General features: G+C 46.3%; 2 protein-coding genes across 3 annotated transcripts in view; one reads left to right on the forward strand and one right to left on the reverse strand.

The window, feature by feature from the left end:
* The window catches only part of RPL29 (ribosomal protein L29), a 344,283-nt gene that overhangs the window by 203,079 nt on the left and 122,561 nt on the right, over positions 1–18,643 (reverse strand). The gene's annotated exons all lie outside the window — the stretch shown is intronic.
* Positions 880–17,727, forward strand: ALAS1 (5'-aminolevulinate synthase 1). 2 transcript variants are annotated; one of them, XM_050780832.1, is made up of 11 exons: positions 880–1,071; positions 2,049–2,279; positions 5,324–5,551; positions 7,017–7,166; positions 8,153–8,375; positions 9,317–9,501; positions 10,037–10,216; positions 11,415–11,579; positions 14,743–15,011; positions 15,717–15,879; positions 17,437–17,727. In XM_050780832.1, exons 2-11 carry the CDS (start codon positions 2,081–2,083, stop codon positions 17,595–17,597), a joined length of 1,923 nt encoding a protein of 640 aa, XP_050636789.1. In that variant the 5' UTR covers positions 880–1,071; positions 2,049–2,080; the 3' UTR covers positions 17,598–17,727. The 2 variants fall into 2 exon arrangements, with proteins under 2 accessions (XP_050636789.1, XP_050636787.1); XM_050780830.1 differs by having other exon boundaries at positions 944–1,071; positions 2,060–2,279.

Raw genomic sequence — 18,643 nt, forward strand, 5'->3', positions numbered from 1 at the left:
CCTTTCCTCAAGAATGGAGAGTACCTCTGAGCCTGGCACAGGCCCAGCCCAACTCAGCCCAAGCCAAGCTGGGAAGGGTGTGGAGCAAGGAAGCCAGACTGGCATTCCCGAGAGGGGTTTGCCAAGCCCTACACTTCATGTGTTGTGCCAGAGAAACTCAATGGAGGTATGGCCCAACGCTGACCTTTGGGATGGAGGCCTAAGCCACCCTGCTGGTGCCCAGGGTGGCCAGCAAGGGGCTTCAGACAACCCCAGATGGAAAATAAAAATAGTGGCTAATATTTGTTACATGCTAACTATTGTCAGGCCCTGTGCCTCCCCCTCCGCCCCAAGTGCTCAGAGCTGTGGAATGGATGGGTTCCATCCAGCCCTGTTCCTCTGCCTCCTCTGGATCATCTTAGACCGGAAAGTGCCACAGCTGAGTGTCCCGCTTCTTCCGCATCCTGCCAGGACCACTCCTTCTGTAGGGGATACAATCAGCTCCACCTCCTTCGGGAAGCCCTTGTTCACAGTTTCCAAAGCAAGCCGCAGATGGGATGGATCCTGCTTAACACCTCGGCCCAGAACCCCTTGGATCTCCTTCTTCCTCCAGGTCCAAGACACCCATCTTAACAACCCTGTAGCCCCCAACTTGGCCCTAGCCGCCTCGACCTTGCCATTTTATACCCCACAATCGGGGCGTAGGGTTCTGAAGCCCAGGGTAGTTGGTGGGGAGGCAGCACGAGAGTGCAGGATGAGGTCGGGAAAAAAGACCTCGTCCGCTCACCGCCTGGCCCTTCCTCCTCCCGGCAGGCGAGCCGGGGAATCCCCGGCTGCACGGATAACCGCAGAGCCAAAGAAGTGGGCTTCTCTGCCCCGCCCGCCCAGCTCGCCGAGGGCGACGCGGCGCGCCTGCGCGGAAGAAGGCAGCGCCCACGGCGCATGCGCAGCGGTCACTCCTGCTATATATTAAGGCGCCGGCGATCGCGGCCTGGGGCTGCTCCTGGACAAGGGCAACGAACGGTTCGTTTGGACTTCTCGGCTTGAGTGCCCGCCTCCTTCGCCGCCGCCTCCGCAGAGTCCCCAGCGCAGGTGAGGGCCCGCGCGGTAGGTGCGGCGCCGGCCGGGGAAGCCCCCGCGTGTCCTGTCAGCCGGGGCACCTCTCCCTGGGGCGCTGGGACCCCATCCCCCACTGTCCCAGTCATCCGCCGCCTTGAGGTCAGCGTTTATCCTCCAGATCTTTTGCCTAGACGGCCGCCTCAGTTTTCCCCTTTCGGCCCCTTCCAGCTATTCCCGGTTGAACCCGCCGCTTTAGAATTCCCTTCTCATACCCCTCCCGTCATTCTTGAGACCTCGACCGCGGGTCACCTCTGACCCCCACTGCCCGAGTACTGCCTTCTTTCTCCAGACTCAACTCCCTCAACTTTATAGCCCCTGCGCGTCCCCAGTGAGTCCCAAGGCGCTGGTCCTCATACCCCTACCCTCGTTTGTGCCCCTCCTTTCTCAGTTATGCCCAGTTCTTCCCGCTGTGGAGACACGACCGCGGAGGAATCCTTGCTTCAGGGACTCGGGGGCATGCTGGACTCCTTCCTCGGGTTTAGGAGTGCTTTTGGGGATGCGGGGACCAGGAGAAAGTCAGGATCCCTAATAGTCTTCCCTGTCTGGATAGATGAGTGCCTTCTTCCCTAACATCCCTTCTCCACCTGGATGTAAGCCAAGATGTCTTATCTGCACTGTGCATCTCCCTAAGAAACCTCTGGCCTCCCAAACCTGTTTTTGACTTGTGCTTCATCCTTCTGCCCCCTTGGCTATGTACTGTCAGTATTTACTTCATTTGGTGAAGTTGCTTTGTGTAGAGCTGGGGAATGAAGAAGTTGGTGACCCGTGTAAAATGTGGTCACCATTCCTTAGCTGAGTCTCACATCAGTGCTGTCCTTAGGCATTTTTGAGGGAGAAGTGTTAGTATTCCAGGGTACCCTTTATAGAAACTGCAGGTGACACCTGAATCCAATGAGCTTGCGGTGATATTTGCCTGATTATTAACAGCTGTTGATGTCACTCATCATCAGTCTTTCCACAGGAGCCAGCATACTTCTTGAACATGGAGACTGTTGTTCGCCGCTGCCCATTCTTATCCCGAGTCCCCCAGGCCTTTCTGCAGAAAGCAGGCAAATCTCTGTTGTTCTATGCCCAAAACTGCCCCAAGATGATGGAAGTTGGGGCCAAGCCAGCCCCTCGGGCATTGTCCACTGCAGCAGTACACTACCAACAGATCAAAGAAACCTCTCCGGCCAGTGAGAGTAAGTGTCACTGACAATGAAGGAGCAGGTACGGGTGTGTGTGCTCATTGGTAGACTAGAAGCAGTCCCCACAGTGGTGGTGAGGGCCACAGTCACTCACAAAGGGCTGCTCTGTGCACAGATTATCTCATATGATTGTCACCCCAAGGGTAGGCACTTTTAGCCTTTCCATCTTTAAAGGTGAAACAGTGGCCAGTGTTGCACATGGCAGGTTTTTGGATTGCATGTTAGTGTCTGTTGGGATTTTAGTGTTTCCTCAGTGCCTCGTTCACATAAATATTAAATTGGAGTGTTCTAATTTCCCTCATTAAACATTTGGCCTTCTAATTTCCCTCATTAAACATTTGGCTTTCAGCTTTTTATTTATTTAGTTTTTCTTTTTTGAGACAGAGTCTTGCTCTGTTCCCCAGGTTGGAGTGCAGTGATGCAATGTCGGCTTACTGCAACCTCCACCTCCCAGGTTCAAGCGATTCTCCTGCCTCAGCCTCCCAAATACCTGGAATTACAGGCATGCACCACCACACCCGGATAATTTTTGTACTTTTAGTAGGGTTTCACCTTGTTGGCCAGGCTTGTCCTGAACTCCTGACCTGATCCACCTGCTTCAGCCTCCCAGAGTGCTGGAATTACAGGCATGAGCCACCGTGCCTGGCACCTTTGGCTTTTTAAAGTAGTGACTTGTTTTTTTCCTTAAAAGTTTTTGTTTTATTGTGGTAAAATGCCCAAGAAAAATTACCATTTTAAGCATTTAAAAATGTACAGTTCAGTGGTACATTCATATTGTTGTGTGACGATCACCACCATCCATCTCCAGAACTTTTTTTGTCTTCTCAAACTGAAATTCTATACCCATCAAATAGTAACTCTCCATTCCTCTCTCCCCAACCCCTGGCAACCACCATTCTGCTTTCTGTCTCTATGAATTTGACTATTCTAGGTACCTCATATAAATGAAATCGTACAGTATTAGTGATTTTAAAAACAAATTTATCTTGGCTGTGTGCAGTGGCTCACTCCTGTAATCTGAGCACTTTGGGAGGCTGAGGCGGTTGGATCATGTGAGGCCAGGAGTTCAAGACCAGCCTGGCCACGTGGTGAAACTCCATTGCTACAAAAAAATACAAAAATCAGCTGGACGTGATGGTATACACCTGAAATCCCAGCTACTTGGGAGGCTGAGGCATGAGAATTGCTTGAAACCAGGAGGTAGAGGTTGCAGTGAGCTGAGATCATGCCATATATCTTTATTTGTATATACATTTGTTGTTGTTTTCAACAAAGAGACTGGAGTTGAATTTAGTTTGCTCTGGTTCTGCTAGGAGAGAACAAGGCTTTTCAGGTTCCACTTAATCCTAGAGAGTATTTTACAGGTTTTTCTTAGGCGTGTTCTCTGGGTGTGGGCTTGTAAGAAAAGAATTTTTGTTTTTCTTTAAGCAAAAAGGATTTAATCCTTTATAGGGTTTATTTTCAAGAATTAGTTATGTCTTTTTTACCAGAATGCTTGCAATGGTTATGTTTTAAATGATAGGTTTTTTTTTCTTTTTCTAGACTTTAATGAGTATGTATTACTTTTATAATAAATGAAGTTAACTTCAAAATAATTTTTTTGGCTTTCTTTTGTAGAAGATTTTAATGAAAACTGTATTGAGACACCTTACCCAAGTTATAGGAAAGGCTAGCCAGTGACTCACAGGAGTATTCCAGAATGATGAAAAAAGACTTTTCTAGAAAGAAGGTGAATGAATTTGCTAAAGGGGAGAGGGAAGTCACTGTAACTAGAAGGATAATTACCAGCCAACTGTGTTAAGTCAGCAGACTTTGATGAATTTAGATGAGAAAGTAGATGAGGTATGTGAATGTGATATACCCCTATTTTTTCTTACTGTATTAGCAATCTAAAGACTTAAGTTTTAGCCTAATTTCTTTTGTTTAGAGAAAAACCAGTAGCTTTTATGTTAAGCAACAGCAAGCCTCTTTGTCAAGAATCTGTTTAAAAAATGTTAGCAGAGGCAGGATGTGGTGGCTCATGCCTGTAATTCCAGCACTTTGGGAGGCTGAGGCGGGAGGACTGCCTGAGCCTAGGAGTTTGATAGAAGCTAGGGCCACATAACAAGACTCTGTATCTACAAAAAGTTAAAAAAAAAAAATTAGCTGGACACAGTAGAACACCTGCAGTCCAAGCTACTTGGAGGCCTGAGGTGACAGGATCACTTGAGCCTGGAGGTCAAAGCTGCGGTTAGCTGTGATTGCACCACTGCACCCTAGCCTGGTTGACAGAGTGAGATCCTGTTTCAAAAAAACAAGGAAAAGAAAATGTTAGCAGAGAAAAAACTGTGTGTGAATACTTCCAGTTACCTTACAGGGTGTGTCCTCTCATGAAATAAGCTGAGTGTAGTTGGGGTAGAAATTACTGGGAATGATCCAACTCAAGGATTCCAGGTTGTCTAAAACTAGAAAATGGTACTTTGTTGGATTTGTGAGGAGAAATACTATGGGGTTAAGAGGCAACTGGAATGTGCCAGTCAGCTCTTCACATGAGTATTGTTTCTTGTGAAGCAGATGAAAAACTAGAGAGATTAGCAGAACCTAATAAAAACAAGCTTGTGGCTGAGTGCAGTGGCGCACACCTATAATCCCAGCACTTCGGGAAGCCAAGGCGGGTGGATAACCTGAGGTCAGGAGTTCAAGACCAGCCTGGCCAAGGTGGTGAAACCCCATCTCTACTAAAAATACAAAAATTAGCCGGGCGTGGTGGTGCACACCTGTAATCCCAGCTACTTGGGAGGCTGAGACACGAGAATCACTTGAACCCGGGAGGCGGAGGTTGTAGTGAGCCAAGATTGTGCCACTGCACTCCAATCTGGGGGACAGAGCAAGACTCCATCTTAAAAAAAACAAACAAACACAAACTTCTGTCTGGATGGTGGGGTAGAGTGAGTAAGTATTAAGTTTATCTTTGAGGCAATAAAAGAAAGAAATAAGTGGTTTTCTTACACACTGTGCAGCCAGATCTGATGCTTCACTTTTTCCATTTCCTCCCTCAGAAGACAAAACTGCCAAAGCCAAGGTCCAACAGGCTCCTGATGGATCCCAGCAGAGTCCAGATGGCACACAGCTTCCGTCTGGACACCCCTTGCCTGCCACAAGCCAGGGCACTGCAAGCAAATGCCCTTTCCTGGCAGCACAGATGAATCAGAGAGGCAGCAGTGTCTTCTGCAAAGCCAGTCTTGAGCTTCAGGAGGATGTGCAGGAAATGAATGCGGTGAGGAAAGGTAAGAGATGAGTTGTGAACCATTAGTGGTAGTGAAGAGGTCCTTTTAGTTCTTTTGGGCCCTCAGATTTGTGTATGAGCTATCATTAGGGCAGTATTTATGGAAACACCTTCCTCTTTTAGGGCCAGAGAGGAAGGTCTTCAAGATAGACAATCAAGATCCTTATTGCAAAAGTGGGACTTTCTGGTGTGTGTGTAGGATGTGACCAGCTTTTATAGTAATTACTTAATTTCTGAAAATAACCTGCAGTCTTGAGCTGCTACCAGCTGCCTTTTGTCCCTTTGGTCTTTCGCATCATCTGGTGGGATAAAGATAGAAAACAATGGTTTTACTGCAGTAAGTGCTGGTCCTAGGGCTCCCAAGCTGGGTGTCTTACTGATGGTCATTGAATTGCAACCTTAACTCCACAATATATAGCTGTGGCTACATCTGCAGAGCACCCAAGGCTCCCCAAAAGCCTAACCAGCAGAAATTATGCATATGGCCAAAGTGGTTTTTTTTTTTTTTTTTTTTTTTTTTTTTTTTTTTTTGAGATGGAGTCTCGCTCTGCCACCCAGGCTGGAGTGCAGTGGCCGGATCTCAGCTCACTGCAAGCTCCGCCTCCCGGGTTCACACCATTCTCCTGCCTCAGCCTCCCGAGTAGTTGGAACTACAGGCGCCTGCCACTGCGCCCGGCTAGTTTTTTGTATTTTTTAGTAGAGACGGGGTTTCACCGTGTTAGCCAGGATGGTCTCGATCTCCTGACCTCGTGATCCGCCCGTCTCGGCCTCCCAAAGTGCTGGGATTACAGGCTTGAGCCACCGCGCCCGGCCAAAATTGTTTTCTATGAAGAAAATTGAGATTAAGACCAGGCTCAGTGGCTCACGCCTATAATCCTGGCACTTTGGAGGGGGCTAGGCAGGTGGATCACTTGAGGCCAGGAGTTTAAGACCAGCCAGGCCAACATGGCGAAACCCCATCCCTACCAAAAATACAAAGATTAGCTGGGCATGATGGCACATGCCTATAGTCCCATCTACTCAGGAGGTTGAGGAGGGAGGATCATTTGAACCCAGGAGGCAGAGGTTGCAATGAGTCGAGATCGTGCCACTGCTCTCCAGCCTGGGTGACAGAATGGGACTCTGTCTCAAAAAAAAAAAAAAAAAAAAAAAAAACCAGAAAATTGAGATTAGGATTGGGTTGGGGATGTTGTGGAGTGAATAAGACATGCCAACCAGCAGAGAAAGCTTTGGACTTTATTGTTCATTAAAGCAGGCCAGTAGCTCTGAAAACAACACCATGAGTCTGCCATTACAGTAACTAAAATAGAAAAGATGCTTTGTACACTCAGTTACAGCTAACTTTGGTTATGCTTGGCCTTTTTTGTGAACTAGGCAATAAACCATTTTTGACAGTATGTCTGGAAGATACTGTGAACTCAGAATAGAAAGTTGGTCCCATTTGTTTCTTGTTACTTTTGTTCCAGAGGTTGCTGAAACCTCAGCAAGCCCCAGTGTGGTTAGTGTGAAAACTGATGGAGGGGATCCCAGTGGGCTGCTGAAGAACTTCCAGGACATCATGCAAAAGCAAAGACCAGAAAGAGTGTCTCATCTTCTTCAAGATAACTTGCCAAAATGTAAGTCTTATTGTTATTTGCCTGATGTAGGAGATAATTTATAATTTAAATGTACATTAGATTAAATATAAAATTGCATGGTGAGGCTGAGCACAGTGGCTTATACCTGTAATCCCAGCACTTTGGGAGGCTGAGGCGGGAGATGATCACTTGAGGCCAGGAGTTTGAGACCAGCCTTGGCAACATAGCAAGACACTATCTCTACAAAAACAATTTTTTTAATTAGACAGGTATGATGGCTCACACCTATAGCCCCAGCTACCCAGGAGGCTAAGGTAGGAAGATTGCTTAAGCCCAGGACTTCAAGGTTCAGTGAGCTATGATCACGCTATTGTACTCCAGTCTGAATGACAGAGAGAGACTCTGTCTCTAGGAAAAAACAAAAAATGTATGGTGAGTTGAGGCTTGAAAGGCATATCCCTTGCTTGCGTGAGCAGGTGCTTTTGGTTATGGTGACTACAGGTGCTGTTGGTAGCCTGCCTTCTGTCCTTTAATACCTACCATCTACACATGGCACTGAGCCAAACACTTGATATACAGTCTTTTTTTTTTGAGATGGAGTCTCGCTCTGTCGCCCAGGCTGGAGTGCAGTGGCCGGATCTCAGCTCACTGCAAGCTCCGCCTCCCGGGTTTACACCATTCTCCTGCCTCAGCCTCCCAAGTAGCTGGGACTACAGGTGCCCGCCAACACGCCTGGCTAGTTTTTTTGTATTTTTTAGTAGAGACGGGGTTTCACCATGTTAGCCAGGATGGTCTCGATCTCCTGACCTCGTGATCCGCCCGTCTCGGCCTCCCAAAGTGCTGGGATTACAGGCTTGAGCCACCGCGCCCGGCCAATATACAGTCTTATTTACTTACAAGATGAGGACATCAAATAACCTGCCCAGGATCTCCTTCAGTGGCCAAGCTGAGACTTGTTGTCTTTCACCAAAATGCAGTTGTGTTTCACAACCGTCATTCTCTCCTGTCTTTTGTTTGATTTTCAGCTGTTTCCACTTTTCAGTATGATCGTTTCTTTGAGAAAAAAATTGATGAGAAAAAGAATGACCACACCTATCGAGTTTTTAAAACTGTGAACCGGCGAGCACACATCTTCCCGATGGCAGATGACTATTCAGACTCCCTCATCACCAAAAAGCAGGTGTCAGTCTGGTGCAGTAATGACTACCTAGGAATGAGTCGCCACCCACGGGTGTGTGGGGCAGTTATGTAAGTAGCCCTTGGCTTTCAAATATTACTGGTGTTATTAGGCAAGCCAATGATGATGTATAGGGGTTGGATCTTTATGGAGGGAACATTCAGTAGCTGAATGCGTGCCACAGCAAAATACTATTCTTAGTTTCTGAAAAATATCTACAGATTATTTTTAAAGGAACTCTAATATGCAAGTAGCTGCTGGAGCCCCTTAGCTTGTGAGGGTTCAAGTTTATAGGCTCAATGACCACACATGTCAGTCCACTTTCTACCACTCTACAAGTGAGTGTGCCTTTAACACCAGGCAGTCTTGCACAGAGACATCCTTGGTTGTGGCTGTGAGAGGAGAAATACGAATCTAGCAGCGCTAGAGAAAAAGCTACTTCAAAAGACATGTTAAAAAGGATGTAGGTCCCATTACTCCTCCTTCAGGAGGCTTACCATCCTAGGGATGCTTGAGAGAGTGGCTTGCCAGATTCTCCAAAGGCTTGCTAAAGAGGTTTGAGGTTTAATTTAACCAGTTTGAGGTTTAATGATAGTGATATATCCTAACATTACATGACTGGCTTGCAGAGGGTAACCACCATCCAGAATGTCCCTCTAGAGTTTGTTTTTTCTTAAGATAACATGTTATTGGAAAGAATAATGTTTCTCAGAGAAAATAAACCTTAGTTTCTTAGACAAGAAACTCAGCTAATACCAAGCACTTACTGATTGTTAAATGAACACTTGTTCTTGATGATTCCTGGAGGTGTCATCACCCTAGTGTTGACACCTTCTCCCCCCTAGTCTGAAGATGAAATCAGTTGAAATTTCTGACCCCAGGTTTCACAGTGAGAGAGTTGCTACATCAACATGTTTGAGTCTCCTGGATCCTAGAAAGAGGAAAAAATTCACATAGTGTTTAGAACCATGAGCTGTATTTTCTGGTTTTGTTTGTTTGTTTTTTTAAACAGGGACACTTTGAAACAACATGGTGCTGGGGCAGGTGGTACTAGAAATATTTCTGGAACTAGTAAATTCCATGTGGACTTAGAGCAGGAGCTGGCAGACCTCCATGGGAAAGATGCTGCACTCTTGTTTTCCTCGTGCTTTGTGGCCAATGACTCAACCCTCTTCACCCTGGCTAAGATGATGCCAGGTAAGGAAGCCTGGCATGGGTGCCTTAGAGTTTTTTGGGTTTCTTAGTAATAACAAGAAAATTGGCAACAAAGAAGGCTTACCAGAACCTCTCAATCCTATCTGGGCATTTGTTCTGGGGTCAAGCATGAAATGCTAACTGTACATTATGGGTTCCAGGAGAACATGATACCAGTGAAAATTAAAACTTGAAACGTCTTGTCCTTGAGCTAATTGCCTCAAATATGTTTTATATTCTGAGATGATCCTTTGGAGAAGTCTCTAAATCATTTAGTTAGCTCTTGATTGAGTTTGGAGTGAGGCAGCCAGATTTAAGAGCAGATTAATTGCCTGCCACAAGGTTATTCTACACCTTTGGACCTTCTCACAGGGGAAGCACTAACTAGTTATTTTGCCAGGAAGAAACTGGCACACAGTGTCTTTTTCCTAATAGGCATTTTCAAAGCATCATTTCCAAGGAAAAGTCTGTCGTCTCTCTCTAGGAAATAATTTGTCTTTGATGCACGTGGCAATAAATAGCATTTTTGTTGTCTTAGGCTGTGAGATTTACTCTGATTCTGGGAACCATGCCTCCATGATCCAAGGGATTCGAAACAGCCGAGTGCCAAAGTACATCTTCCGCCACAATGATGTCAGCCATCTCAGAGAACTGCTGCAAAGATCTGACCCTTCAGTCCCCAAGATTGTGGCATTTGAAACTGTCCATTCAATGGATGGTAAGTGTGGACAGAAGTTCCTCTGAAATCTAAGATGAAAAACTAGGCCTGAACTCTTTAAAAGTATGGTGTTTTGTTGTGTTTTTTAATTTTATTTTTTTTCTTTTGAGACAGAGTCTCACTCTGTTACCCAGGCTGGAGTGCAGTGGTGCAATCTCGACTCACTGCAAGCACCGCCTCCCGGGTTCACACCATTCTCCTGCCTCAGCCTCCCGAGTAGCTGGGACTACAGGCGCCCGTCACCATGCCTGGCTAATTTATTTATTTATTTATTTTTTTTGAGACAGAGTCTCGCTCTGTCACCCAGGCCGGAGTGCAGTTTCGCCATCTCGGCTCACTGCAAGCTCCACCTCCTGGGTTCACACCATTCTCCTACCTCAGCCTCCTGAGTAGCTAGAACTACAGGCGCCCGCCACCGCGCCCAGCTAATTTTTTGTATTTTTAGTAGAGATGGAGTTTCACCATGTTAGTCAGGATGGTCTTGATCTCCTGACCTCATGATCCGCCCGCCTCGGCCTCCCAAAGTGCTGGGATTACAGGCATGAGCCACCATGCCCGGCTTGTTGTATTTTTTAATTTTCTTTTCCTTTCTGCCAGGATTTTTGTTTTTTTTCTTCCAACTTTTAGGTTCAGTGGGTACATGTGTGGATTTATTATATGGGTAAATTATGTGTCACAGGGGGTTGGTGTACAAATTATTTCATCACCCAGGTAATAAGCATAGTACCCAATAGGTAGTTTGTGATCTCACCCTCCTCCCACCCTCCACCCTCAAGTAGGCCCCCAGTGTCTTTGTTCCCTTCCATGTGTTCTCAATGTTTAGCTTCCACTTATAAGTGAGAACGCTATTTGGTTTTTCCGTTCCTGTATTAATTCACTTAGGATGGCCTCTAGTTTCATCCATATTGCTGTAAAGGACATGGTCTCGTTCTTTTTTTATTGCTGTGTGGTATTGCATTCTGCCAGGATTTTGTAATTGGTGGACTTTTTAAAATAGATTTGGGTGAAAGTGGATATTCTATTCCGGCTTTCACTAGGCTCTGGGATCCCAGGTAACCTAGAAATTGGAGGAAGTTCATTTTCTTTCCAATATTAAAAATGATACCTTAGAATATAAGTTTGCATTGTTCTGACTCTAACCAAAACAGAAATTTCTTAAGTGGCAAGCTCTTCAGAGCAGTCTCTGGTCTTTCCTCAGGGGCAGTGTGCCCACTGGAAGAGCTGTGTGATGTGGCCCATGAGTTTGGAGCAATCACCTTCGTGGATGAGGTCCACGCAGTGGGGCTGTACGGGGCTCAAGGCGGAGGGATTGGGGATCGGGATGGAGTCATGCCAAAAATGGACATCATTTCTGGAACACTTGGTATGTATACATTGCATTACATACACTAAAATTCCATTATCCTAATAAGGCCAAGGACTAACTAGTCTAACTGGGACCAGGTGAGGAGACAGTCTGGCAGCATATGAAGCCTGGGCCACTCTTTCTTTTGGCCCAGCTTAGTGGAATTCCTTGGGTCATGGAGGCATGGCTCTTAGAATCAAAGTAAACCCCACAGCCTAACACAACAGATAGACCATTTATTGCCGTCTGAATTCATTTCAGACAGAGTTGTGGGTCTAGCCACATGCCATGGCAAGAGCCTGTACTCTCTGTGCCTCAGGTTGTTCTTAATTAAAAAGAAAAAAGAATTCTAGTATTTTCTCCTGGAGCACTTGTTAGGTTCAGGTGTTGTGAAGTGCTGAGCTCCGTGCCTCCCACATGGGAACGTTCCAATTCATCCTAGTTTTCCTCTGTTCTTCCTCATACAGAGGCTATGTCTTGTGGTAGGTGGGAGCTAGACTTTGGAGTCCTGCCGCCTCACTAATTGTGTGACCTTGGGTTGGTAGTTAACCTTTCTATACCTCAGTTTCATCATCAATATAATGGAGAAAACAATAGGACTTAAATCAGAAGTTTTGTGGAGAAGGTAAATAAGTTATATGCAAACAGTTACTGTAGACATTCCCTCTGAGAACCTATGAGAACCCTAAAGAGATGAAAATTATATAAATTTGAAGTTTGTTTTTTTTTTTTTACCCAGCCTTAGCTGGGTAAAATTCCAGCCTCTGGGATAATGTTCGCAGTGGGAAGATGGTGCAAGCACTGCAGAGCCAGTCTTGTTCCAAAGAGCACATGCAGTGCAGCTTTCAAAAGTGGGTAAGGCAGTTGGAAACCCATCTAGCAGTTAGTAAAATGCCAGTTTATAACCTGTGCTTGGTAAAGGAAGGGCAGGCTCTTTAAAAAGTGTCCTTCAGCACTGTCAAGGGGTGTGAGAACCTAGTGCCGACCCAGCGAGCCTGGGAGTTCGAAGGGCGGAACCCCTACCAGGAGAAAAGCACCTAATCATGTGTCCTAATTCAAGAAGCTCTTTTCTTTTTTCTTTCTTCTTTTTCTTTTTTTTTTTTGAGACAGAGTCTCACTCTATCACCCAGGCTGGAGTGCAGTGGTGCGATCTCGGCTCACTGCAAGCTCCGCCTCCCGGGTTCATGCCATTCTCCTGCCTCAGCCTCCCAAGTAGCTGGGACTACAGGCACCTGGCACCACACCCGGCTAATTTTTTGTATTTTTAGTAGAGACGGGGATTCACCGTGTTAGCCAGGATGGTCTCCATCTCCTGACCTTATGATCTGCCCGCCTCAGCCTCCCAAAGTGCTGGGATTACAGGCGTGAGCCACTGCGCCCAGCCAGAAGCTCTTTTCTTTTAAGGATGTCTCCTGATGTGGGCTCTTTGAAGGTATGGTGATTGTGAGATGGAAAAGGCTGGAGAGAGAAACTTTGTACTATAGGAGATTGAACCAACTCGGCTTTGCATGTGGTTTTAGCAAAAGCATTAATTATAGAATGTGATGTTAAGATCTATGAAGACTCTTCTGGAGTTCTTTTTGTTTTTTGAGATAGGCTCTCACTCTGTCGCCCAGGTGTGATCACAGCTCACTGCAGCCTCCGCCTCCTGGGCTCAAGTGATCCTCCCACCTCAACCTCCTGAATAACTGAGACTACAGGTGTATGCTAGCATGCCTGGGTAGTTTTTGTATTTTTAGTAGAAATGGGGTTTCACCATGTTGGCCAGGCTGGTCTCTTAACTCCTGAGCTCAAGTGATCTGCGTACCTCGGCCTCCCAAAGTGCTGGGACTACAGGTGTGAGCCACGGCACCTGGCCTCTTCTGGAGTTTTTAATCCTGAAACTTGAGATGCAGATTATACAAAAGGACTCAGTGAGAATTGAAAACCAAGTCTGGCCCTAAATCAATCCTAACAGGCTCTGAGTTTTCATATTTGTCTAGCAAATGCATTAATTGTCCAGAGTTTTGTTCTTAACTAAGTAGGAAATAACACCAGTCACACCAAAACAGTTAACGCCTTAGCTGGGTAAAATTCCAGCCTCTGGGATAATGTTCGCAGTGGGAAGATGCTGCAAGCACTGCAGAGCCAGTCTTGTTCCAAAGAGCACATGCAGTGCAGACGTGGGGAGTGGAGCTGTGCTGGCTGTCAGAGCAGCAAGCCTGAGTGAGAAAGGGAAAGAATAAGATGGTGGGAAGGGAGGCAGCAGCAGGGTATTTGGGCACACTGGGACCCACTGAGGTGTCAGGTCTGATTGGAAGACCTGCATTTTGATCCTGGTTAGACACCAGCTTGGCCATATGACTTTGGGCAAGACCCTTTTGTAACCTTCCTTAGCTTTTTTACCCTTTTAAAAATGAGTAGCCAGACACAATAGCTCACACCTGTAATCCCAGCACTTTGGGAAGCTGAGACAGGAGGATCACTTAAGCCCAGGAGTTTGAGACCAGCCCTGGGCAACGAAGCATGGACTTCTCTCTACACAAAATAAAAATTTAAAAAATTAGCCAGGCATGGTGGTGTACACCTGTACCAGCTACTTGGGAGGCTGAGGTGGAAGGAATACTTGAGCCCAGGAGGTTGAGGCTGCAGAGAGCTATGATCATCCCACTGCACTCCAGCCTGGGTGACAGAGCAAGACCCTGTCTCTAAAAAAAAGGATGATTAGATATCCTTTTATAGTCATGCATTGTGTAACGATGGGAGATACATTCTGAGACTTGCATCACTAGGCAATTTCATCATTGTGCAAACACCATAGAGTGTACTTACATAAACCTAGATGGTATAGCCTACTGCACACCTAGGCTTTGTGGTATGGCCTGTTGCTCCTAGGCTGCAAACCTGTACAACATGTTACTGTATTGGATACTGTAGGCAACACCATGGTATTTGTGTATCTAAACATACCTAAACATAGAAAAGGTATAGTAAAAATACAGTATTATAATCTTATGAGACCACCATCATATATGTGGTCGTTATTGACTGAGACATCATTAATGTGGTGCATGACTACACCAATCAGTCCGGAAACAAATTAAGAAGATAAGGAGAAAAGTCAGTGCTTCGAGGCTCTACAACACCTTGCTATGTCCATTTAGAGGCTGTTGCTGTAATTAATGAAGCTGTCTCCTCCCAGGCAAAGCCTTTGGCTGTGTTGGAGGGTACATCGCCAGCACGAGTTCTCTGATTGACACGGTACGGTCCTATGCTGCTGGCTTCATCTTCACCACCTCTCTGCCACCCATGCTGCTGGCTGGAGCCCTGGAGTCTGTGCGGATCCTGAAGAGCGCTGAGGGACGGGCGCTTCGCCGCCAGCACCAGCGCAACGTTAAGCTCATGAGACAGATGCTAATGGATGCCGGCCTCCCTGTTGTCCACTGCCCCAGCCACATCATCCCTGTGCGGGTAATGGCGTGTCTCTGATTGGACTTGCTGTGGGCTGTGCCTCTACACATGATGTACGGATGTTCTGCTTCATACCTTCCTGAAGTTGGGCTTGAGCGGGGTGACTGCCAGGGAGGGATTGTAGCCAGCCACCCTCTGTCATGTTTCTGCCATTGGCTGACTTCACCATGAGAAGAAAGCCTTTGAACCCAGCAGGCTGGGGCAGAAGTTCCCTCTCCAGAGCACTGACCTTAACAGGGTAAACACAGAGCTTGTATCTGGAAAGCTCCAGAAGCCTGAGATTGGCCAGCTTTGAAGTATGGCTTTCTACTTAGTAAATTTCAAAATAGGTTTTGCCCTTCCCACTACAAATGGTAGCACTGTTGATGTCACAGTTGAATTAGTGTAATGAATACAGCTAGTATAACCGAATCTAGATTATACATCCTGGGTATGAGAGTCTGCTGGTACGAATGGAACCAGTGTTTTCTCATTAAAAATGTATTTCTTTTTAATAAGATTTTGGTTCTCTGGTCTTCACAAAACAACACTGGCTCCTTTTAAATGACAGGTGTTTGGGCAGCGCTTTCCCTCTGCCCCAAGCTCGCATATGTTGCTACAGTCTGGTCTTGAGCCTGAGTGTTGTGGGGACTGTGTTCGTTAGAATCTCTGCTAAGAGGTAGTCCTTCCTGTTGTGACCTTACCTTCTGCTCTCATTGAACTTAGGTTGCAGATGCTGCTAAAAACACGGAAGTCTGTGATGAACTAATGAGCAGACATAACATCTATGTGCAAGCAATCAATTACCCTACCGTGCCCCGGGGAGAAGAGCTCCTACGGATCGCCCCTACCCCTCACCACACACCCCAGATGATGAACTACTTCCTTGGTGAGTACCTTTGCAGTGTTTATAATTGAAGCCCTTCAGAGGCATTCAGATTTGTTTCTTCTTCTTTTTTTAGGTTTTTTTTTTTTTTTTTTTGAGATGGAGTCTCGCTCTTTTGCCCAGGCTGGAGTGCAGTGGCGTGATCTTGGCTCACTGCAAGCTCCGCCTTCCGGGTTCACGCCATTCTCCTGCCTCAGCCTCCTGAGTAGCTAGGAATACAGGCACCTGCCACCACGCCTGGCTAATTTTTTGTATTTTTGGTAGAGATGGGGTTTCATCATGTTAGCCAGGATGGTCTCGATCTCCTGACCTCGTGATCCGCCCGCCTCGGCCTCCCAAAGTGCTGGGATTACAGGTGTGAGCCACGGGGCCTGTTTCTTCTTTTTCCCAGTAACTAAGCATGCCCTCAAATGGTTCAAAACCCTAAACGATATTTATTGTCTGATTCACATCAAGAGGGTGGAGCGTCATTTTGGGAGCTCTGAGGGAGCCTGGGAATCTGCTCAGTGTTCCCAGTGCCCCCTTGTCTACATGGCTGAAGGATACACGGTAATGACTTGCAGGGAGAAGAGGCCTCTGAAGGCTTGAGTCCCTGCTGGTCCCCCAGAGTCCAGCTCACATTTGTCTTCGCCACTGCCCTCTACTCCATGATGTTGTATAATCCTTGAATAACCCCACACGTAATCCCCTCTGATAAGAGGAATTGCTCAACATTTTCAACTGCCCCGTGCTTCTATACTGCCCCACCCATGTCCAACCTAAAGGCAGAGACAGAAGGGGGCTGTTAGCCACAGGTCACCTCTGCCTCAAAGGTACATTGCCCTCCCAAGCCCGCCCAGCATGGCTCAGCTTCCTCATGGGCTCTCTGTTCTATTGGAAATGCTGGGTTTAAACTGTCATGTGGCAGTGTTGGAGCAGCTTCTTCCCTACAGGTCTGTGAAATCAAGCCCAACTCGGGGTTTTATTTTTCTCTTTATTTATTTTTATGAAAGCCTTAAAATTTTTATAAAAGCCTTATCTCAATAGAGATATAACTCACATACCATAAAATTCACCCTTTAAAGTATCCAAGTCCATGATTTTTAAATACACTCCCAGTGTTATGCAACCATCTCTTCTATCTGATTCTAGAACATTTTCATCGCCTCAGAAGCCGCTGCCCATTAGGAGTCACTCCTCTTTTCCCCATCCCCAGCCCCTGTCAACCACGGGTCTTTCTGTCTCTGTGGATTTGCCTTTTCTGGACCTTGTGTCTAAGTGGAAGCATACGGCGTGTGCTCCTTTGTGTCTGCCTTCTTCCAGCATCATGTCTGCAAAGCTCATCCATGCTGTAGCATTCATCAGCACTTCATTTCTTTCTGTTATCAAATAACCTTCCATTGTACAGATTTACCACATTTTGTTTATCCATCTATTGGTGGACATTTGGTTGTTTCTCTTGTTAACTATTATGACTAATGCTGCTATGAACATTTGTGTATGAGTGTTTATGTGGACATATGTATTCATTTCTTTTGTGTATATTACTCCCTTTAATATTTAAAAACTGTTTCTCCTCAGAGAATCTGCTGGTCACGTGGAAGCAAGTGGGGCTGGAACTGAAGCCGCATTCCTCAGCTGAGTGCAACTTCTGCAGGAGGCCACTGCATTTTGAAGTGATGAGTGAAAGAGAGAAGTCCTATTTCTCAGGCTTGAGCAAGTTGGTATCTGCTCAGGCCTGAGCATGACCTCAGTTATTCCACTTAACCCCAGGCCGTTATCATATCCAGATAGTCTTCAGAGTTGTCTTTATATGTGAATTAAGTTATATTAAATTTTAATCTATAGTAAAAACATAGTCCTGGAAATAAATTCTTGTTTAAGTGGTGGCTCTTTCTGCTATTGGCTACTGAATAAAATTCTTCATTGACTGGACACAGTGGCTCACACCTGTAATCACAATACTTGGGAGGCCAAAGCAAGAAGATCACTTGAGGCCAGAGTTTGAAGCTGCAGTGAGCCATGATTGCTCCACTGCACTCCAGCCTGGGTGACAGAGCAAGACTGCCTCTAAAATAAAAAATAATAATTGTCATCATCCCTTTAAGTTCAGTCTGTATTCTAGGAATGAATAAGCTGAATAAAGTACTGGAGCTCTGGTAATGGCTTCAGAGCAGGAGAGGCAGAACCTCCCACAGCTTGAACCCTGCTACCTCCTTAATGCCTACTGTATCCAGTGGCTGACCCAGCTGCACCCGGCAACTGAACAGTTTTGAAAGAGTGACACCACCTTGGCGGCCGGTTTCACTTTAAACTTCTCACTTCATATCTTCAATGGACAGTGCTGCATCGCAGTCCTGCTACAGCTGCCTCCCCCTGACTTTCCCTTTTAGCTACTGCCTTGACCCCATTTTTCCCTGTGAAAGTCTGGGCATCAGAAGACTGGCTTGTCTGTCACCACCCCATCCTCCAGCCTGTCAGCTTCCTGAACCTGTAGTTGTGTCCCATCCAGCAAAAGCAGAGGGGTTTGTGCTCCTCACCCTGCCTCTCTCCATTTGTATTTCAGGTCCTGTTGCTTCTTGCACGGTCCTACAACCATCTCTTTGCTGCAAAATTTCTCCCCCTCTGCTGGTTCATTCTCCTTGGCCAGCAGAGGCTTTGTCCCCCTTCTGAAAAATAAGCTTGTTCTGTCTAGACCCTCTTCTTGCTCCCCCTGCCTCTCTGTGCTGCCCCTGTTCTGGGCAGTCACCCTTTCATCCCTGTTCTCTAGGAAGGCTGCTCATTTCTC

Source organism: Macaca thibetana, chromosome 2 (genome assembly GCF_024542745.1).
Source record: "Macaca thibetana thibetana isolate TM-01 chromosome 2, ASM2454274v1, whole genome shotgun sequence".
Classification (NCBI taxonomy): Eukaryota; Metazoa; Chordata; class Mammalia; order Primates; family Cercopithecidae; genus Macaca; species Macaca thibetana.

Excerpts from the sequence above, each read along its gene's own strand:
- ALAS1 (XM_050780832.1), top strand. The coding sequence starts at position 2,081 with ATGGAGACTGTTGTTCGCCGCTGCCCATTCTTATCCCGAGTCCCCCAG. Across the intron at positions 2,280-5,323 it reads AACCTCTCCGGCCAGTGAGA|AAGACAAAACTGCCAAAGCC; the intron begins GTAAGTGTCACT and ends TTCCTCCCTCAG. Across the intron at positions 7,167-8,152 it reads TCAAGATAACTTGCCAAAAT|CTGTTTCCACTTTTCAGTAT; the intron begins GTAAGTCTTATT and ends TTTGATTTTCAG.